The sequence below is a fragment of the Symsagittifera roscoffensis genome, chromosome 4 (assembly GCF_963678635.1).
Source record: "Symsagittifera roscoffensis chromosome 4, txSymRosc1.1, whole genome shotgun sequence".
NCBI lineage: Eukaryota > Metazoa > Xenacoelomorpha > Acoela > Convolutidae > Symsagittifera > Symsagittifera roscoffensis.
In genome coordinates this window covers 43,236,686-43,260,153 of record NC_087065.1, presented here as the reverse complement: position 1 = coordinate 43,260,153, position 23,468 = coordinate 43,236,686, and the positions used below count along the sequence as shown (strand labels likewise).

General features: G+C 34.1%; 1 protein-coding gene across 1 annotated transcript; it reads left to right on the top strand.

Annotated features, from left to right (window-relative positions):
• The first annotated feature begins 9,872 nt into the window (after positions 1–9,872).
• LOC134844895 (outer dynein arm-docking complex subunit 3-like) lies at positions 9,873–11,594 on the top strand. The gene has a single exon (XM_063861721.1). The coding sequence runs from the start codon at positions 9,873–9,875 to the stop codon at positions 11,592–11,594; it is 1,722 nt and encodes a 573-aa protein (XP_063717791.1).
• Positions 11,595–23,468: the final 11,874 nt, after the last annotated feature.

The following is a 23,468-nucleotide window of genomic DNA, read 5'->3' as shown; positions in this document are numbered from 1 at the left end:
TTGATTCTTTCAGCATTGATTTTGCTCTAATTTGAATAACTGCTTTCCTTAAAAGACGCAAATAAGTTGTCAACTGTTTTATTCAATAGTCACTCTGTTTTGTCGTATATATTCGCACACAAATAGTAGTTTTCCCTCAGTTTTGATGAATTTTTTTAAAAAAATTCTGTTAGCACAATAAAGTTAATAAAAAGTACTAAACGTTTTCTGGGAGCCTCGAGAATCGTTTCCTTTTTTTTATAAAAAGTGGTATATGCAAGTCTTAGAAATGGCTGCAGCAAAGTAATGAAAGTTTTGGCTTTCATCAGTGTTCTCGCTTTTCAAGATCTTTAGCTACTTCAACTTTCCTGCTCTTTCAACCCCTCTATAAAATCAAAGCTTTGTCATAGATTTTAGACGTTTTTTCAGTCTCCTGTTGACACGGAAAATGGAAATGTTGAAATTTTCAAGCTAAATTCATTTTTTTTGGAGTTTTCAGTGTTTCGTAATTTTTCTTTGTTTTTAAATTCTTTTGGCTGAAAGTAATTTTTCATTCTTATTTTGTTAAAATTGATCATTAGTTTTTGCCCAAATAGGGGTGGCGGCCGCCGCACTGGACGAATTTTCTTTTTTCGCAATTCAGCAAAAAAACATGCGTTTTTGAAGGAAATCGTTCACCGCAGCCAACAGTTAAGCTACACTGCCAAAATCTTGTGCTTTCCTATATACCATATAGTTTTGTTGCATTAGGTTGAATTGATTGCATATAATAGGTATATAACGTAATTGTACATGTAAACAAGCCAATACCCCCAAGCTTTGAAAGGGAAAACATGCACCAACCAAAACTTAATTCTTTTCCCGTTTCCATAAATTGGCTGGAAAATTATCAATTTGAACCCCCCTTAAAACATGTGTGCCCGAAAAAGTAGGAGCTTTAACCCCTTTTGGGGTTAAAAAGGGTCAGTGCAACGGCACACCGAAAAAAAGTGGGGTTAATAGTGGTCATTTTCCTAGCCACTTTTACTATACTACTCCCGTACTTGAAGGTTTGTTGGTTATGGTGTTCAAATAAGGGAAAAAATGAAAAAAAAACTGAAGATTTTGTTACACTACTGTAAGAAAACTAATGCAGTGCGAAACGCTGGTTTTTTTCCCTTTTTTGTCGAACTTATTAAAGTGATTACTTTTTGATTGTTAGTTTATAAGGTCTCTGAATATTATGTTTGAAGTTTCAAAAAAAATTATGAAATTTATGGGAAGGTTGAGCAAACTCGGTTTCTTTGGTGAAGCTTGAAAACACTTCAAAGTAAATGGAGAACTACAGAGCAAACGCTAAACCTTTTCCTCTTCATAGAAACTGTAAAAATTTAACGCAAAAAAAGATCAAAACTCAATTAAGTAATTAAAACTTTGTGACAGAACAAAAAAGGATCTATCAGAACGATTTGAACAGGGAAGAGCATTGGGCACTAGACTGTTCAAAAGATATTACCTTAAGATCTGATAAACCTTTAGAAAAAAACAAGAAGGAGATGCCATGCTATTTGGACCAAAGAACCATGTCCTGAAGCTATCTCAAGACCTGAAGACGCGCTTCAAAAAAGTACCAAAGCACCTTGCTTGAAATCATAAACTCATCAGATAAGAAAAAAGAGCAACAATTTTTAAACTTATCATACCACCTAAATATAACCAAAAAATTTGTATTCGTCCAAAAGACTGGCCAACTCGACAGATATGCTTAACCAAAAAATCTAATCTAATGCTATTAGAAGACTAAAAGATTATAACTTGAACTGCCGCAAGGCAGATGAGAATTAATTGCTCGATAGATATATACTTTTGTTCTCGTATGAATTCGAAGTAAGAAACAAAAATTGTTGCCTTACAATCTGATAAAATTTTAGAAAAAACACAAGGAGGAGATGTCATACTTTTTGAACTAGGAAAGCATAAACCTAGTCAAGACTAGTCAAGACTTGAACACGCTTCAAAAAGTACGAAAATCTATTGCCTGCAATCGTAAACTCATGAGATAAGAATAGAAGAACCACAAACTTGAGCTTCTCATACATTTTGATTATAATCAAATGTATTGAATTCCTAAAAAACACAGCTAGCTCAACAGGCATGCTCAACCAGAAACTCTAAGTTCATGGTATTACAAGGTTATAACTTGATTTACTGCAGGGTAGATGAGAAATAATATCTCGATTTACATAGTTTTGATCTCGTTTGAACTCGAAGTAAGAAACAAAACCGCACCATCATCTTCCAAAACTAAAAATCCTTGATTACTTTTAAGTCCTCGATTACTTTAGAAATTTAAATTCAAATTCTTAATCAATGTTGTCAGGGCAATGTTGTCTTAATCAAACTGCCCCACTGACAACAAAACTTCACATTAAATTGATAAAAAACTAGGATGTATTTTGAGTACGATCAGTTTGATTCACAGTTGATTAACAAACTAACTCCAAAAATAGAAAATTGTCAATTACGCAAGAAATTCGAAGAGGTTGTGCACTAGCAAATCTGTTTTGAAAGTTTTTTTTACAGAAAAAAAAACAAAGTTTGAAAAAGATGTTCATAAGAGAAATTTCCACACTAACCTTTACAGAAAAAAATAATGTTGATTAGCATGGTGTGTATCTCGATGACTTTGTAACAATTGTCCAAAAAAATTTATATTCTATAAAAAATTGCTAGAATATAGCATTAAGAAAAAAAAATCTATCAAAACAAGAGTAATTTTTAGGAATGCAATGGTCATCAATCAATTACTCTACCGAGCATTTTTCTAAGAGAAATATGATCAAATTCGACAGTTTTCAAAATATTTAAGCTGGGCGACAGGCAAATTTTAAATTTAAATTTTATATACGACGATGAATTCAAATTTGCCACTGGAAGGTCGTTTTTGGAAAAAATAAAAGGAACGACTGTAAGCTATTGAAAAAACTCACATTTGAAAACAACTAAACCAAATTATAAACCCAAAAAAAATCAATTCTTTATTAAAAGATGAAGTGGTAAATTAAATGAAACTTCTATTTTTAAAGATCATTAAAAACTAGAAAAGCAATCATCATATCGATCATGTGCATATTTATTCCTACATTTCTTTACAGGGACCTGCAAAAACCTCTAAAATTACTAATGAAAAAATTTATATAATGAAAAAATGAAACATATAACAGAAAAAGAGAAAGTACACAAATCAGTTTGAGAAATTTTTACCTCGCAAATGAAAAATTTGTTTTCTTGGGTAGTTCTTTGAATGAATGATATGTTTCACTTTGCAATTGCACCAGTGCAAATGGCACGAAAAAACGTCCTTTTCTTTCGAAAAACAAAATTTGAAGAAAAAATTGTCGAGGTAAAAAAAAACTTGCATTTTGAACTGGCTCTCTTAAATTGAGATTTACGAGTAAAATGCTAAGCATAAACCAGAAGAGCCGAATGCTATGCAATTCGCACAGAATATTCCAAACCATTTTCATTAAAAAAGAACAATTTGAGAGGTTGTGTGATTCGAGAACTATACGATTATTATTTTAAGAATACTTGACAAAATTTGTTTTCAAAAAATGAATAGCAAACAACAACAAAAAATTCATTTTTTTTTCATTTTTTTGTACTATTTTTAAATTAATTTCTTATTAATTTGTAATGTCAAATAAACGCAGAAAAAAAAACAGCATAAACTAGATTTCTTGATCAACTTTTGTGATCCCTAAGATCAAATTTTGTGAGCCAAAAACTTTTTTTTTAAAGTTGATTTTCAAATAACACATTTTATTGATGGCTTTTTTCGCTCAAAAGTTGACAAAAAATCAAAAATTTTTGAACCATTTTCTCTTGAAAATGTTTAAATCAGGACTGAAAGTGCTTTAATAAGATATAGCACTCAACCTAGTCCGACAATTATTTGTGATCCCTACCTGAGTTTGCGTGGAAAACAAAAAGAAAAAAATTATACACACGTATACAAAATAGCTCCACATTTTCAATGGTCAGATCAACAAGGAAATCAGATTAAACCCAAGAAAAAGTCAATTCTTCATCAAAAAATATTATGATAACTTGATTGAAAACTATTTTTTTTTCAAAAATCCTTAACAAACAGGAATTACTTTCGTCACATCATTACTTTGAATTTTTTCTAATCTTCAGAAAAGACATCGAAATTTTTTGTGACTATCTGCTTGATGCTTTCCTTGTCACTATCTGCTTGTTGTGTTTGATGCTGATGCTTAGGTGTTTGACATTGAATTACAGATCAGGAAACTTAATAAAACTAGAAGAATTGCGCACCTTTTAATCAATCTACCTCTTGTCAAAAGGATTTGATGTTTTTATGTACAAACTCAATCGCCTTTTTTTGTTTTTTAAGCAATGCTAGTTTTAGTTTTTAAGGCTAAAGTTTTATGAAAACTATAGGAGTCCATTGTTTTTTGCTATATTTTGATGGCAATTTCCAAGTGTGGTCGTGTTAGGCAATTTTAGATGTTTGTGAACAATAAATAGCTAAGACAACTTCCCTGATAAATGTTTTAGGGTTGCAATAAAGATTTTGCTTTCGAAACCTGTTTGATACCATGCTTTTTAGGTGCAGCTTAGTTCCAGCTGCAAAATAATTAGAGAATTTCTGAGAAGAGCACTTCACTGATATGCTGACCATCAATATTATAAACTCTATGCCATCTCATTTTTTTTATATTCTAATTTGATATGCGCCAACCTGTCAAATCTAATAGCATGCAAGCTTTTTTCTACCAATTTTTCATTTTTGATATCATTTTGATTTTTAAATATAGTTTCATTTTTGATGCTTTTGCGTTTGACATTTAACTATATTCAAGAAGAGTAAAAAAGTAAACCTATAAGAGTAGAGCACATTTTGTTATTTCTATCGCTTGCCATGATGAATTGGTGTTAATATGTATAGCACGCATTAACCTTTTTTGTCTTGTTTCCAGACTGTTTATAGTTTCTGTTCCAATTGTTTTATTGTAGTGATTTTTGGAATGACCTATATGCAAAAACTTTACATTATTAACCGAAAAAACATGAAAGTAATGGTATTATCAAAGCGAAGTTTCCCAGTTTAACAAAATTGAAAAAGTTGGCGTACAATGATACGGTCAAGTTTTTTCCGCTTTAAATGAAGTATTTATTTTTTGCTGTTACTACCTCGTAGATAATAATTTTATTGTTCGATGGGGTTTTCAAAATCTTTTTTTGAAACCGTTGTTCCGCTTGATAACAATTATTTTCTGAAGCAAGTTGTTCTATAATTTCGCAGCTCCACCAGAATGTTTTTTTTAAAAATCAGACTTGCGTACTTAACAGAATTACCTCAAAACTTTAGAGCAAATGATTTACGAAGTATTCACAAATTTTTACGAATTTATAATTGTCTTTTTTTGGTTTTCAAGCGATGCTAGTTCTGCATTTTCAAAGCAGTCAAATTAAGATAGCAATAGATTGTCTTGTTTGTTTTGAGTTTTGTGATGGCAGACTCCAAATGTGGTCGTGTTAGATTATTTCACATGTTTTTAAACAAAAGCTACGGATTTTTGCCTGAAAACTTATTTATTATAACTTCCAAAAAAAATTTTCTTTTGAATTTTTTTGTTGATACGCGTTTCAAGTGTCAACTTAACCTCTAATTCATTGTATTTAAGTTTTTGATATTTGATATTTTGTATTGAGGTAGGTCTTCGAGAATCCAGACTAGATTTGGTTGTAAGTTCTTTGCGGTCTTCGTTTGTTTTCGCCCTGGCTTCATTTTCACTTTTTTGTTCTTCACTTACTGATTTTAAAAAAGTCTAATTGATATTAGTTGTCTAATGTTTTTACTTGCGTGTAACTGACTATTGCAAAGACGGTCTTTTCAAAAAGCTTAGAGAGGGTTAGACAAGCTACATTTATAATTGGGATACAAATTTTGGTGCCAAAAAGTAGCGGCTCACTTTGTCGCTTATTAAAAATTATTTAGAAAAATTGCAGCAATTGAATACGTTTCGTTAAGTTCTGTTTTTGTGTTAGAAACTCATGTATCAAATATAAGTTTACCAGAAAATTTAACTTGGGTAAACCAAGGAAAAAATAAAACATCTGGAAAAAAAATTTTTCTTCCTTTGAATCAAGTATGCTTCAGCTCAATAAACTTCATTGGTTCTTAATAAAAGCTCAGGAAAGAGTGCGTAAAAAGAATAGTTTAAAAAATTTTTTGTCTAGAATAATTTTTTTGACACTGTTCTACATAGCCACACAGAGGACTCAAGTGAATATCTGAAAAAGTCGGTATCAAGGGATTAAATATTTTCTTGTATTTTTTACGACCGTTTATTATGTGAACGAACTTTGTATTGACGTATTTTGTAGTTTTGCATTTTTTTGCTTTCCAATCAAAATCAGGTACCACGAATTATTATCGGAACGGACCAAATGTTTAACCATTTTAAAACCTTTTCATTCAATTTGAACGAAATAAAATATTTTCAAAAAAGGTCGAGTATCCAGAGAAACCGTAAGAGACTGGAAGTTATTGAGCGTTAGTCTTGTTTTGGGTGACTAATGCGATCGAGCAAAGTATCGTGTGTCATGTAAAAATTGTCTCGTTACTACCACTTGTTGTCTTGCTACTACTACTAGATATCAATTTGGGTAGTTCTCTGAGGTCTTCTAAATCTCAATAGGTTAAAAATTGTTTCTTGAGGCAAGTTGTTCAATAGTTGTGGATCTCCGCCTGAATGAAAATGTTTTCCTTGTTCAAAGTTATTTTTTTAAAGAAACTATCTCGAAGTTTGAGAATGAATATCCGAAGTTCGCCATCCAAGGTTGTCTGTTGTTCTGCTTTAAACTTTTTATGGTTCCAAGTATGGTCTTCTTTGGCAATTTTAGATGTTTCTAAACAAAAGCTAAGGAAACTTCCTTTATAAATATTTTAATATTGCAAAAAGGATTTCGCTTTTAAAATTTTTTATTGGTATGCGTTTCAACTGTCAGCTCAGCCTCTAATCCAATATATAAAATTTTTGAAATTTTCAAATTAGTGAGTTTCTAAATATCAATTTTAAAAACTTAATCCCGTCTCACTTTTCAATATCCAATTTTGATCAGCACAAATTTGTCAAATTCGAAAGCTTGGTAGCTTTTTCAACCAATTTCTTATTGTTTCGTATCCTTTTATGTACCCAATGAGTCTGAAATTTCTCAAAATCAACAGTAGAGTCTAGTGTCGTCAAGAAATAGCTTGTTGCTATTGCGTTTGGCATCGAATATTAGATCACGAGGAGCACATAACGTAATCGAGAAGAGGACATATTGTCCGCTTACCATGAATATTTTTGTTGTGATTTACAACAGAGTTGCCATCCACACAAAGATTTAATCTATCTCAAACATTGCGAAAGGTTCTCTACTGGCAGAAGTACCAGTATCAGTTGTCTTTTTGAGCACAAAATCGAAAGATCCATCAACTGTTCCAAAATTCTCTAGTGGCAGAAGTACTAGTATCAGTAGTCTTTTTTGAAAATTAAACCATTTTCAAGACGTTGTCTTTGTGTAAAGAAAAACCATAAATGTCTTGAAGTTTTGAGCGTTAGTCTAATTGCAAGCAAGTAACGCGATCGAGCCAACTAACCTGCATTAAATGAAAGTTGATTACTAAAGCTGAGAAAAAAAAAGTTGGTTATAAAATAACAATTTGGAAGCATTATTTAGCGCTTCCTTGGCAGTAAAAATTTTACAATTATTGTGCAAAAAGTTTAGAAATTTATGAATTTTTCTGCAAGTTTTTTTTTGCTTTTTTTCATTTTTTGATAATAATTGTTGTTGATTATGCCTACGCGTTTAATATTTTTAAAGTTCACTCCCCACAATGCTCAAAAAACGATACTAAAACTCAAACTAATTTTTTTTGTAGTTTTGATGTGAATGAGGTGGGAAGATTTAAGTCGGAGTAATAAACCTAATAAAGTAGAGGACATTTTGTTCATTCGACCGCTTGCCATGAGGATTTAATGTTGTTTTTTACAGAGTTGGCAAATTAATTGTTATTTTTGAAAAAAGAACTAGCAGTTGACTATTGAAAAAAAAAACATGTTATATATGTTAAATTTATTATTAATTCAACAAATTAAGAAGCATGAAGATTTTTGAAAAGAAATGCCAGTTTTTCAGTTTTCTCGACGCTAAGTTGGGCTCTGAGATTCCCATACGTGAACACATCACATTGAAGAATTCCGAAAATAATTTTTAAAAAATCCAGAGCTGAAAAAATTTATCACTCTTCAAAATTCATATAAACCTCCCTCCCCACAGCGGAAAGATATTCAATATGAAAAATAGTTATATGCGGAATGTTTTCCCCAGAAAACCCCACTTTCTAAAAAATAGCTAACATCACTGTTAGAATACATAGATAACATTGTAAGTTAAATTAAATGTCAAATAACAATTTTAAATAACTTCACAGCCCTGATTTACAACCCGCAGTTTCCGTGTACACACAAAGATTTCGTCTAGTCTCAAATTTTGCGAAAGTTTCTCTACCGACTTTGAAGTCCCTGTAGTCTTTTTTAGCACAAAATCAAAAATTATGTTGAAATCTAGCTGTATTACATCGAAAATTGTTTGCTTGTCCAGTGCAATAGTCAAGTCGTCTGATATTCTCAGCAATTGATATTTGAGCAATGTATTGAACTGAATCAACAGTGAGCATGTAATTAATCCAAGCTGATTGAAAAGATCCATCAACTGCTCCCAATTCTTTTTCCATCAGTTTACCACAGACTTATGTTAAGCTGATAGACTTGTAATTATTCTTTTTTCATTATTTTAGTTTTTTGAATCTCGCGAATTTATTAGATACATTTCAATCCTAGCGAAGCAACCGGCTATTGTTTTGTGATTTGAAAATTTACATAAACTTTACAGGGAAACTAAAACAAAAAAACAAACCAAGTGGCAAGAGCATTTGAACACACTGATGTCGTTGTCTAAATCAATATATCAAAATAATAATCAAGCAATAAGAAGACTTGCGTGTTAATTAACTTTTTTTGGTTATACAGGCATATATTGCGGTCCAAACTGGCAAACAATTGTGCATAATATTTTAAGAATTTGCAAAAATTGTAACTATAAAAATCAGAAGTCCAACAACTTAAAAAAAGCTTTTGCTTAGTAATTTTGTTCAGCTGGCATGACATTAACAGATAAATGCAAAAGGTAAGTGGTTTTCCCATTCTGTGGGGCTGCTGGCTTAGTTTGTAACAAACCCCTCACCTAAAAAAATTGTCCACAAATGGTTCGAATGAACAATCGAGAATTAGATTAAATCGTCTGATAATAGGATCTATCAGTTAACCAATAAAATTGACCTTTGACGTTGCTTGTAGTAATATTTCTTCAGAAGTCATATAAACTTAAGAATCAACAGAGTGCAAATACTTTTTGCATTTTTTTAGTATGCTGGAGAAAAAAAGCGCAACTAGATAAAAATGTTACTGTATGAGGAAAAAGAAATAGAAAAAAGTAATAAATAAGCAGTACCAGTAGAAATTATTTGGAACTTTTTAAAAAGAACGTTTTTTTTCCATTGCATCAAAACTGAAGTTCACACTGGTATAATCAGGCGAGTAAAATTCAAAAATTTCTATCTTATGCAGTCTTTTAACAGCTTAGCACTCCAAACATATTGCAATTTAGTTAAATGAAACAGTTTTAGTGCAATCAAAATATCATGTTCAAATTGTATGTTTTAGGCGCCACATAAAAATGGGTTTACACTCATGAAATTGAAATTGAAAGTCTATTGTTTTCGTTGTATATTTCTGTGCTTTTTTCTCCAGTATAGTTTAGTTGGAATCATCGCAATGCAGACAAGAAAGAAACAGTCGGTTAATGACGATGACCCGAACCGGGTGGCCGAAGAAATCGCCGAGGTGCTGGCCAAAATTCAACTTCTCGAAGGCGACCGGAAAGCTTTTGCTGAGTCATCTCACTATACGGTTAGGGCTAATGATGCCAAAATAGGGTCTTTGCGCCTGGAAAACCGAGATTTACTGAAGAGTTATAAGAAATGTATCACTTGTGACGATGATACCTTGAACATTGTTTTTCCCGGTCATGATGTTGGCAAACAGCAATTTGTTGGTAAACGTCCCGATATTACCATAAATGGACTGAACAACAAAAAGTGCGATCAAGTTAAAAAACTAAATCTGGCTCAATATCAGACTAGAGTTAAAGAAAAGGAACTCGTTGAGAAGATTGAAAGAATGAAAAGTATTCACGCATTTGCAGAACGAATGAGTAAAGCTTATATGGATCCAAAATCACAGAAAACTAAAAATCGGGCAATTTTGACCGAAATTGAGAAATATAAACTGAAAAACACAGAAGCCGACGAGGTTCAAAATATTTTCTCGAAACTCACACGAAGGTTGAAGGAGGAAAATAAAATGTACGAATCGAATTTGGAAATGTTAGAAAACGCAATTTTTGAAAATGAAGACGACCTTAAAGGGTTAAAAGATATGAACAAAGACGCCGAACATTCAAAAGAACTGGCTAAACAAGATTTACAAATGCAAGAAGGGCAAATAAATAAAGACAAAACGCAGAGAGAAAAACGAAAATCGGAAATAAAACGAGTGAGCGATTTCAGGCAAAAAGAGCTCGAAAGGTTAAATAGTTTCGTGAAAGATCAAGACGATCCGAAAGAGTCGGAATACTACGACGGGATCACAATAGCTCAACAGGAAGAAAAACAGGCGAAAGCTGACAATGCTGAACGAAAAATAACCCAAGTTGAAAAGTCGACTCAGAAAGTAAAAGACGCCACAGGTTTAAATTCCCCTGCGGACGCGATTCGATATTTCAAAGAACAATTCGCGACGAAGGATAACTTAGAATCTCAAATTGACCAAAATGCCGAACAAATCGCAGATTTAGAGAGGAAGAAACAACTCTTAAAAGAAAGTTACGATGATGTTAAGTACAATGGTGAAGTCGACGAAGGCACGCATAAGGAAAGCGATTCGTTTTATGCCGAGTCATCGCACCGAGAAGATTATTACGACGAATATGAAGAAGAATTAGACGAAGTTCGGATGTCGGTTGCTCAAAATAAATTAAATGATGCTCGACAAACTTTGACCGATTTGAAAATAGCCTTAGACCATGTTTTAGGCAAACTGTCATTTTTGAAAAGTTTAAAACGTCCTAGACCTTCTTTATGGGAACAAAAGCAGGAACAGGAGTATCTGGTTGATGTAGCTGACATATGTATTGACAAAATCAAATTGTTGGTAGCTCAAATCGGCGAAGATACGGACACGAGAGAAGTTATGAGGGAAATCGACGAGTCTGATTTCGGTCACGTGGTTCAAAATAAAATGAGCTCTGCTAATGCACGAGTTAGTACACGAGGCATGAAGAACAGCAACCAGTTTGAAGAAGATGAAGATGAGATAATTGAGTCGGAGGAGGAAGACATTGTTACTCGCAATCAGGTGAAGAGAGCGTCCAAGGCTCTGATTGACTCGAAAATGCACAGAGGGGGCAACAGGAAAGCATCCATGAAGTTCAGATGATAACGAAAGTTAAAAGCAAATACTACGAAAGTTAAATAGCATATATTGCCCATAATCGGCTTTAATAATGAATGTATATCTGAAAGTTTAAAGAACGGTCGTGCGAATAATCTAATTATTGAAGTTTTTAAGAGAAAGATAACTCAATTTTTATTTCAAATTAAATGATTTAATTTTAAAAATTATTTAAAATGTCAACAGAAAAAAAAGCACTTGCCCTGTAGCTACTGTACCGAGTTCAACTTGGTTCATCCGTGATTCTCATCAGAACTAGGCTCCATCGCAACAGCAGGAAAACAAGAAATCGACCATCTGAACTGGCAACATAAATCTGAAATTTTCAATCATTAAGTTCTTGCTATTGTCCACCAAAAGGCTGTCGTAGATATTATAAAATATATATAATGCGGAAACTGTATTATGAAAATTTAAGCCAGTGTGGAGTTGAGGCGGTCAATTTATGTATTGACACGCATAGGCTGACCAAATTTCCGTTTTTTTTCTCACAAAAGTGATTTAGATCGATCAAAAATTTCAGTAGACGAGAGTCAATACAAGCCTACCAAGATCGATACACAAGCGGACCAGCTTTAGAAACATCAATTAATTTCCAAAAATTCTCGACGCCCAAGTTGCTTTAAGAAAAACCTCAAAACTGGAGAAGCCTTATTTACCACAAAACAAAAGTTTATATAAAATCCGTCAAAATAGTCCGTAATCACAAAAAACCGTCAATGATCCAAATAAGTCGTCAACTCAAAACATTGTGCTCAAATCGGCGCCGAAATAAACTAATTTTGAGGGGGTAGCGCCAAAACTTTCCAAAATGTGCATGAAAACGCCTTTTTTGGTCTGTAAAGGGGGTAGCGTCTTTGAGGGGGTAGCGTCAAAACTTTCCAAAATGTGCATGAAAACGCCTTTTTTGGTCTGTTTTTTTTTATAATTTACCTGTGGCGCAAAAAAATTCGTCAAAATGGGGTCTTATTAGTTATTTGGGAGAGCTCAGAATATCAATTTGGTCGACCTAAAAAAAGTCGCTAAATTTTTGAATTTTTTTTCAAATGCAGAGAGAAAATATTAGATCCGCCCCTAATCACAGTTAAATAATCTTTTTAGGATTGAGCTTACGACAAGGATATAGTTCAGATGTGGTACAAACATGAATTGTCAACGAAATTTAATTGCCAGTAAAAGTTTACGAAAAATTGAGTGAATACAAAAACGCCGAAAGCAGAAATATTTTCCCTTTTTTATGAAAATCATTTATTAAAGAAACTCGAGGAAAAAATGTCAAAATAGGATACTATTAGACACGTTTTGTCTAAGATAAGTCCACCACTTCAACCTAGCGCTATTAGTTACACAAACGGGGTTCAGCTGCAGCAACGGTCAACTTATCCTTCAGAAAAATTGTCTAACTAAACCAAAACTCCGTGAAATATTTTCTAGCAAGTATTACACCCAAATGCCTGAGATTAGGCCCGAAATTATTACATTATAGGCAGTTTTTTGGGCTTTTGAGAATGAACCGAAAAACTTCTTAGCTCTTCATGTATTTGCGAGAAAGGACATTTTTTGGTTTTTTATAGTCAAATAATGTAACCTGACTGATTTGATTGACCAACAATACTTTCTGGATCAACGCTTTGATTAAACAACAACACTTCGCTGCGCTTACAATGATTATAACAAGCGTGTGATGATCTCTTACCAGACCAACCTTTCGCCAGAAGCGGGTAGTGTCCAACTGGTTAAACATCCAGCCTCACTAAAGCAAGTTCAACATATGCTTCTTGATCGCCAATGCAATGCAGAAAAAAGCCACCAAATGAGCCCTGTTATTTGCGATCTGGGTAAGGAAAATTAAGTTTCATTTTATGACACTGCACTTGTTAGCTATGCTTGTGAATTCAAACCTTCATTAACCAAATTGAAGTTATTGAGCCAAAGATGCCTTCAAAACAGTTTTACGAGACTGTTAGCAGCCTCTTTTTTTTGGGAGGGTAATTTATACAAAAAGTAAAAAGGGTAGAAAGTGTAAGAAAACAATATATGGGTCAAAACACATTCTTTCGAAGGGTAAAATATGGGTCAAAACTCACTCTTTCGAAGGCTTTAGAAACTGGGGTGAGGTAAAAAGAGACTAGAAAAATATGCAGGCACACAGGGTAGTGGGCGGACTTCTCATTGCTACCATTTTTGCTAAAAAAAAATTGTTAGAGGATTTTTTGAAAAACTAATTTTTTTGAGAAAGTGAAAAATTTTTCCAAAGCCTATAAAAAATAATGAAATAATTAAAAAAAAACTATCACAAAAATTTTCATAATATCTGTTTTTATTAAACAGGATTTTGTTGCAAATCTTACAATCAAATCTTACAACTTGATAACTTTATAGTTTATTGTTGTGCTGCGGGATGAAATTGGTAATTCACCCAGAACCTAGTTATTGCTTTCAAACATGAGTGAAATTTTGGTAGTTTTAGAATTTTCACAGAGAAACAATTTTTTTTGAACATCTTAAAAGGCGTAGTATCTTATGAACGGAAGCTCCCCACAACCTGTTGCCTCGATTAAACCCTTGATATAAGATTGAGTTGCGTTCGCGAGGAGTCAAATGTTTCAAAAAAACGGACAAGAAATCAAAACATTTACTTTTCCCAGTGTCATAAATTAGTGTGTGATAAAAATTGGCAGCCATCGTTTATTTGATGGGTTTCCCACGTCCCGTTCTACTTATTGAAACCAAGATCTCAGATTTGGGAGAGTAGTTTCCGACAAAAATCAAAAAAATTTCAAAAAACAGGAAAAATCGACTTTTCCAAGAGCCATTACTTTTTGGTTAGAAGAGATCAGGCGTAGCCGCTGATGCTGGGGAGCGTATCACAATCCGTATTATTGATTAAAATCAAAAACTCAGATTCTGGAGGGTAGTTTTTGAGAAAAGTCAAGAAGTCTCACAAAGCGATCAAAAATTCGAAAAATTGAGTTTTCCGAGTCAGAATTTTTTGCGTGAAACAATTTGGGCGTAACCGCTCATGCAAAAGAGCTTTCCACAATCTGTTTTATCGATTGAAACCAAAATATCATACTAAGGAGTGTAATTTTTGAGAAAGGTCAAAAAGACTCACAGAACATGAGAAAAATCGAAAATTCGACTTTTCCGAGAGCCATTACTTTTTGTGTAGAAAAAACTGGGCGCAGCCACTAATGTTGGGGAGTTAATCACAATCCGTGTTTTTGATTGAAACAATTAACTGAGATTCTGGAGAGTAGTTTTTGAGAAAATTCAAGAAGTCTCACAAAACGGTCAAAAATTGACTTTTCCGAGGGTCATAATATTATGTATGAAAATTTGGGCGTAACCGCTTACGCATGGGAACTTAACACAACCTGTTCTATCCGTTGAATCTGGAATCTCAGATGCGGGAGGGTGGTTATTCAGCCAAGTCAAAACGTTTCAAAAACCGGTCAAAAAATCGGAAATTTTACTGTTCTGATGGCCATAACTTTTTGTGCGAAAAAGGTTGAGCGTAACCGCTTATACAGTTGAACTTCTTACAAACGTTTCTATCTATTTAAATCAACGTCACAATTTTGAAAGGGTATTTCTGAAGTAAAGTTAAGAGCCTAGAAGATTACGCAGGCACACAGCAGTGTGGGCGGACTTCCCGTTGGTTTTATTTTTTTTTTATAATTGATAGCGTAGTTTCTGAGAAATACTGAATTTTTGAAAAAGTAAAAAATCCAAAGAGTCTCAAAAAAAATCAATAAAAATACCCGGTCCCAATAAATTTTTCAAAGTCTCTGTTTTTATCAAACAGAAACTTTTATTATATTGGGAATTTTCCAACCACCCTATTTTTGTTCAAAAATTTACTGGTGAATCACCGTTGCAAGTTTCTAGCTGCGTACGTCAATACCTCTCAGGTGGTACAAAAATTACGTCAAAAAAGCTAGTTCTGAGGAAAAAACCCGAGCAAAAATATTTGTCATTTTCTTAAGAAATCGGAGCAAAAAGTACTGAAAATTATATTTAACTATTGTAGTGAATAATTGGTACCAATGAATTTGCCTAAATCAGTTTGTAAGGATTACTTGAAGGCGTTGACATTGGATTTAATAGCAAAAAACGTACAAAACCTTTTTTATGGCTCTGACGTACAACGCAAAAAAGACACCACTCTTTTGACACAATTTTCTGCACCGCAGGCAAAATAATGGGAAAAAAAACGACAAAAAGACGTGATAAGGCACATTTTGAAAAATTTGGTCCCAAAAATAGCGTCTCCCCCATCAAGATTGGTACATACTGGCGGGAAAGAAGCGGATATATCAATTTAAGGGCCCTGCATGTAATCAAAAAAAAATTCTTTGGAGCAAAAGGAAAGTCATTGTTTTTTTGAACAGTTCATGGACTTTTAAATGACCAATCGAGAGTGTTTAAATTTACACTCTGACATTACATACATTTCAAAATCAATTAAAGAAAAAGATTTACAAGAGATTTTTTAAGAAACAAATTTTATCTTAATATTACATATGAACAATGTGCAAAACCTTTTATCCAAATATGCCCACTATAATTGAAAACTTGAAAAAAATCTGTACAAAAATTTTAATAAACACATTATCTAAAGTTTTCGCTATTACGATAAGGTCAATATGCTGTCAGATTTTCACTTCAACAAGCTTCTTCCAGGTAATTTGGATTTTCTTCAGCTTTAGCTTCGATGTGAAATCGATATTTGTCATCGTCATAAAAGGGCTTCTCGTAGATGCCTGTAGGAAGGGCTGCCTCTTTCGACAGAAACTGAGCGCTCGATTTTTGTTTTTTTTTATGGTCTGCCTGCCTGCCATTTATGGTGCCGCAATTCACAACACAGCGGACAACAACCACACTCCGAAAAAATAGCTGCAGAGAAAAATCAAAAACAAAGAGCCGAAGAAACTCCTGTTAGCGAAACTTCCAGCCGCACTTAGCATCACAATGCCGAGAACTGAGGTTAGAACTACGTTGCTCATTGCCACACTCACAGAGCTCAAAGCGGCTCTCACTCTCTGCTGAGGAGTTGATCCCTCGGCAACCATGAAGCCCCTTGCCATGTGGGCCATATAGTCGATGCATAGCCCTGAAATAGAAGTTTCACAGATATTATTGACTTTTCTGGTTAGGGCGACAATTCATATCATGCGACAATTCGTAATAAGGCAGTGGCAAGTAGAATACATTTGCTCCGGTTCGCTACGCTGCGCTTACATCCGGCACGAGAAGAATTCAACCTCACAGATTTGGAAAGTGTACTTTTTTGAGGAAAATGTCAAGTTCAAAAATATTGATCAAAAAATCACCCACACACTTTTTCGAAGGCTGTAGAAAGTCAAGTAAAGTTAAAAAGCCTAGAAGATTATCGAGGCACACAGCAGTGTGGTCGGACTTCCCCTTGGTTTTACTTTTTTTTTATAATCGATAGCGTAGTTTCTGAGAAATACTAAATTTTTAGAATAGTAAAAAAAATCCAAAGAGTCTAAAAAAAGAAATCAGTAAAAACCCGGGACCAATAATTTTTTCATAATCTCTATTTTTATCAAACAGAAACTTTTATATTGGGAATTTTCCAACCGCCCTATTTTTGTTCAAAATTTTACTGGTGAATCACCGTTGCAAGTTTCTAGCTGCGCACGTCAATAGCTCTCAGGTGGTACAAAACTTACGTCAAAAAAAGCTAGTTCTGAGGAAAAAACCCGAGCACAACCATTTGTCACTTTCTTGAAAAATCGGAGCAAAAAGTACTGAACATGATTTTTAACTTTTGTAGTGAACCATTGGTACCAATCAATTTGCCTAAATCAAATTGTAAGGATTACTTGAGGGCGTTGACGTTGGATTCAATAGCAAAAAGCGAACAAAACCTTTTTTTAATGACCCTGACGTACAGCGCAATAAAGACACCACTGTTTTGACAAATTTTTTTGCACCGCAGGCAAAATAATGGGAAAAAAACGACAAAAAGACGTGATAAGGCACAATTTGAAAAATTTCGTCCCAAAAATAGCGTCTCCCCCATCAAGATTGGTAAATACTGGCGGGAAAGAAGCCGATATATCAATTTAGGGGCACTGTATGTAATCAGAAAAATCTTTCTTCGGAGCAAAAGGAAAGTTATAGTTTTTTGAACAATTCAGGACTTTTAAATGACCAATCGAGAGTGTTTAATTTTACACTCTGACATTACATACATTTCAAATTCGATTAAAGAAAAAGATTTACAAAAGATTTTTTAAGAAACAAAATTTATCATAATTTTACATATGAATAATGTGCGAAACCATTTATCCAAATATGACCACTATAGTTGAAAACTTGAAATAAATCTGTACAAAAATTTAAATAATCAAGTTATCTAAAATTTTCCCTGCTACGATAATGTCAATATGCTGTCAGATTTTCACTTCAACAAGGTTCTTCCAGGTAATTTGGCTTTTCTTCAGCTTTAGCTTCGATGTAAATTGAATATTTGTTGTCGTCATAAAAAGGCTTCTCGTAGATGCCTGTAGGAATGGCTGCTTTTTCGACAGAAACTGAGCGCTCGATTTTCGGGTTTTTATGGTCTGCCTGCCTGCCATTTGTGGTGCCGCAACTGACAACACAGCGGACAACAACAACACTCTGAAAAGATAGATGCAGAGAAAAATCAAAAACAAAGAGCGGAAGAAACTCCTGTTAGCGAAACTTCCAGCCGCACTTAGCATCACAATGCCGAGAACTGAGGTTAGAACTACGTTGCTCATTGCCACACTCACAGAGCTCAAAGCGGATCTCACTCTCTGCTGGGGAGTTGATCCCTCGTCAACCATGAAGCCCCTTGCCATGTGGGCCATACAGTCGATGCATAGCCCTGAAATAGAAGTTTCACAGAGATTATTGACTTTTCTGGTTAGGGCGACAATTCGTATTATGCGACAATTCGTAACAAGGCAGTGGCAAGTAGAATACGCTTGCTCCGGTTCGCTACGCTGCGCTTACATCCGGCACAAGAAGAATTCAACCTCACAGATTTGGAACCTCACAGATTTGGAAAGGGTACTTTTTGAGGAAAAGGTCAAGTTCAAAATTATTGGTCAAAAATTCACCCACACACTTTTTCGAAGGCTGTAGAAAGTGAAGTAAAGTTAAAAGAGCCTAGAAGATTACGCAGGCATACAGCAGTGTGAGCGGACTTCCCCTTGGTTTTATTTTTATTTTATAATTGATAGCGTAGTTTCTGAGAAATACTGAATTTTTGGTATAGCAAAAAAAAATCCAAACAGTCTAAGGAAAAAAATCAGTAAAAATACCCGGAAACAAAAAATTTTTCGTAATCTCTGTTTTTGTCAAACAGAAATTTTTTATTATATTGGGAATTTTCCAACCGCCCTATTTTTGTTCAAAAATTTACTGGTGAATCACCGTTGCAAGTTTTTAGCTGCGCACGTCAATACCTCTCAGGTGGTACAAAAATTACGTCAAAAAAAGCTAGTTCTGAGGAAAAAACCTGAGCTTAAATATTTATCACTTTCTTAAAAAATCGGAGCAAAAAGTACTGAAAATTATATTTAACTATTGTAGTGAATAATTGGTACCAATCAATTTGCCTAAACCAATTTGTATGGATTACTTGAGCAAGTTGACGTTTGGATTAAATAGCAAAAAGCGTACGAAACCTTTTTTTTTTTACCCTGACGTACAACGCAATAAAGACACCACTATTTTGACAAATTTTTCTGCACCGCAGGCAAATTAATGGAAAAAACGACAAAAAGACGTGATAAGGCACATTTTGAAAAGTTTCATCCCAAAAATAGCGTCTCCCCCATCAAGATTGGTACATACTGTCGTGAAAGAAGCCGGTATATCAATTTTAGGGCCCTGCATGTAATCAGAAAAATCTTTCTTCGAAGCAAAAGGAAAGTTATAGTTTTTTTGAACAATTCATGGACTTTTAAATGACCAATCGAGACGAGAGTGTTTAAAATTACACTGTGACATTACATACATTTCAAATTCGTTTAAAGAAAGAGATTTACAAAAGATTATTTAAGAAACAATTTTTATCGCAATATTACAAATGAAAAATGAGCAAACCATTTTATCCAAATATGCACACTATAATTGAAAACTTGAAAAAAAAATCTGTACAAAAATTCAAATAATCAAATTATTTAATGTTTTCCCTTCTACGATAATGTCAATATGCTGTCAGATTTTCACTTCAACAAGCTTCTTCCAGGTAATTTGAGTTTTCTTCAGCTTTAGCTTCGATGTAAGTTGAATATTTGTCGTCGTCATAAAAGGGCTTCTCGTAGATGCCTGTAGGAAGGGCTGCCTTTTTCGACAGACACTGAGCGCTCAATTTTTGTGTTGTTATGGTCTGCCTGCCTGCCATTTGTGGTGCCGCAACTGACAACACAGCGGACAACAACCACACTCCGAAAAGATAGCTGCAGAGAAAAATCAAGAACATAGAGCGGAAGAAACTCCTGTTAGCGAAACTTCCAGCCGCACTTAGCATCACAATGCCGAGAACTGAGGTTAGAACTATGTTGTTCATTGCCACACTCACAGAGCTCAAAGCGGCTCTCACTCTCTGCTGGGGAGTTGATCCCTCGGCAACCATGAAGCCCCTTGCCATGTGGGCCATATAGTTGATGCATAGCCATGAAATAGAGGTTTCACAGAGATTATTGATTTTTCTGGTTAGGGCGACAATTCGTATCATGCGACAATTCGTAACAAGGCAGTGGCTAGTAGAATACGCTTGCTCTGGTTCGCTACGCTGCGATTACATCCGGCACGAGAAGAATTCAACCTCACAGATTTGGAAAGGGTACTTTTTGAGGAAAATGTCAAGTTCAAAATTGTTGGTCAAAAATTCACCCACACACTTTTTCGAAGACTGTAGAAAGTGAAGTAAAGTTAAAAGAGCCTAGAAGATTACGCAGGCACACAGCAGTGTGGGCGGACTTCCCCTTGGTTTTACTTTTTTTATAATCGATAGCGTAGTTTCTGAGAAATACTGATTTTTTGAAATAGTAAAAAAAAAGAGTCTAAAAAAAAAGAAATCAATAAAAATACCCGGAATCAATAATTTTTTCATAATCTCTGTTTTTATCAAACAGAAATTTTTATTATATTGGGAATTTTCCAACCGCCCTATTTTTGTTCAAAAATTTACTGGTGAATCACTGTTGCAAATTTCTAGCTGCGCACGTCAATACCTCTCAGGTGGTACAAAAATTACCTCAAAAAAGCTAGTTCTGAGGAAAAAACCCGAACACAAATATTTGACACTTTCTTAAAAAATCGGAGCAAAAAGTACTGAAAATTATATTTAACTATTGTAGTGAATAAATGGTACCAATTAATTTGCCTAAATCAATTTGTATGGATTACTTGAGCGCGTTGACATTGGATTTAATAGTAAAAAGCGTACAAAACCTTTTTTTTATGACCCTGACGTACAACGCAATAAAGACACTACTATTTTGACAAAACTTTCTGCACCGCAGGCAAAATAATGGGAAAAAAACGACAAAAAGACATAATAAGGCACATTTTGAAAAGTTTCATCCCAAAAATAGCGTCTCCCCCATCAAGATTGGTACATACTGTCGTGAAAGAAGCCGGTATATCAATTTAAGGGCCCTGCATGTAATCAGAAAATTTTTTTTTTCGGAGCAAAAGGAAAGTTATAGTTTTTCGAACAATTCATGGACTTTTAAATAACCAATCGAGAGTGTTTAAATTTACACTGTGACATTACATACTTTTCAAATTCTCTTAAAGAAAAAGATTTACAAAAGATTTTTTAAGAAACAAACTTTATCTTAATATTACATATGAATAATGTGCAAAACCTTTTATTCAAATATGCCCACTATACTTGAAAGCTTGAAATAAATCTGTACAAAAATTTAAATAATCACATTATCTAAAGTTTTCCCTGCTACGATAATGTCAATATGCTGTCAGATTTTCACTTCAACAAGCTTCTTCCAGGTAATTTGGGTTTTCTTCAGCTTTAGCTTCGATGTAAGTTGAATATTTGTCGTCGTCAGAAAAGGGCTTCTCGTAGATGCCTGTAGGAAGGGCTGCCTCTTTCGACAGAAACTAAGCGCTCGGTTTTTGTGTTTTTATGGTCTGCCTGCCTGCCATTTGTGGTGCCGTAACTGACAACACAGCGGACAACAATCACACTCCGAAAAATAGCTGCAGAGAAAAATCAAAAACAAAGAGCGGAAGAAACTCCTGTTAGCGAAACTTCCAGCCGCACTTAGCATCACAATGCCGAGAACAGAGGTTAGAACTACGTTGCTCATTGCCACACTCACAGAGCTCAAAGCGGCTCTCACTCTCTGCTGGGGAGTTGATCCCTCGTCAACCATGAAGCCCCTTGCCATGTGGGCCATATAGTCGATGCATAGCCCTGAAATAGAAGTTTCAGAGAGATTATTGACTTTTCTGGTTAGTGCGACAATTCTTAACATGCGACAATTCGTAACATGTTAAGAAGAGGCAAGTAGAATACATTTAGTCCGGTTCGCTACGCTGCGCTTACATCCGGCACGAGAAGAATTCAACCTCACAGATTTGGAAAGTGTACTTTTTGAGGAAAATGTCAAGTTCAAAATTATTGGTCAAAAAATCCCCCACACAATTTTTCGAAGGCTGTAGAAAGTGAAGGAAAGTTTAAAGAGCCTAGAAGATTATGCAAACACCTAGCAGTGTGGGCCGACTTCCCATTGGTTTTACTTTTTTTTAATAATCGATAGCGTAGTTTCTGAGAAATACTGAATTTTTGGAATAGTAAAAAAAATCCAAAGAGTCTAAAAGAAAGAAATCAAAAAAAATACCCGGTCCCAATAATTTTTTCATAATCACTGTTCTTATCAAACAGAAACTTTTATCATATTGGGAATTTTCCAACCGCCCTATTTTTGTTCAAAAATTTATCGGTGAATCACCGTTGCAAGTTTCTACCTGCGCACGTCAATACCTCTCAGGTGGTACAAAAATTACGTCAAAAATGCTAGTTCAGAGGAAAAAACCCGAGCACAATTATTTGTCTCTTTCTGAAAAAATCGGAGCAAAAAGTACTGAAAATTATATTTAACTATTGTATGAATAATTGGTACCAATCAATTTGCCTAAACCAATTTGTATGGATTACTTGAGCGAGTTGACATTTGGATTAAATAGCAAAAAGCGTACGAAACCTTTTTTTTATTACCCTGACGTACAACGCAATAAAGACACCACTATTTTGACAAATTTTTCTGCACCGCAGGCAAATTAATGGAAAAAACGACAAAAAGACGTGATAAGGCACATTTTGAAAAGTTTCATCCCAAAAATAGCGTCTCCCCCATCAAGATTGGTACATACTGTCGTGAAAGAAGCCGGTATATCAATTTTAGGGCCCTGCATGTAATCAGAAAAATCTTTCTTCGAAGCAAAAGGAAAGTTATAGTTTTTTTGAACAATTCATGGACTTTTAAATGACCAATCGAGACGAAAGTGTTTAAATTTACACTGTGATATTACATACATTTCAAATTCGTTTAAAGAAAGAGATTTACAAAAGATTATTTAAGAAACAATTTTTATCGCAATATTACAAATGAAAATGAGCAAAAAATTTTTATCCAAATATGCACACTATAATTGAAAACTTGAAAAAAAATCTGTACAAAAATTCAAATAATCAAATTATTTAAAGTTTTCCCTTCTACGATAATGTCAATGTGCTGTCAGATTTTCACTTCAAAACGCTTCTTCCACGTAATTTGGGTTTTCTTCAGCTTTAGCTTCGATGTAAGCTGAATATTTGTCGTC

What these genes read in the sequence shown, in the direction of transcription:
- LOC134844895 (XM_063861721.1), top strand. Translation starts at nt 9,873, where the DNA reads ATGCAGACAAGAAAGAAACAGTCGGTTAATGACGATGACCCGAACCGG.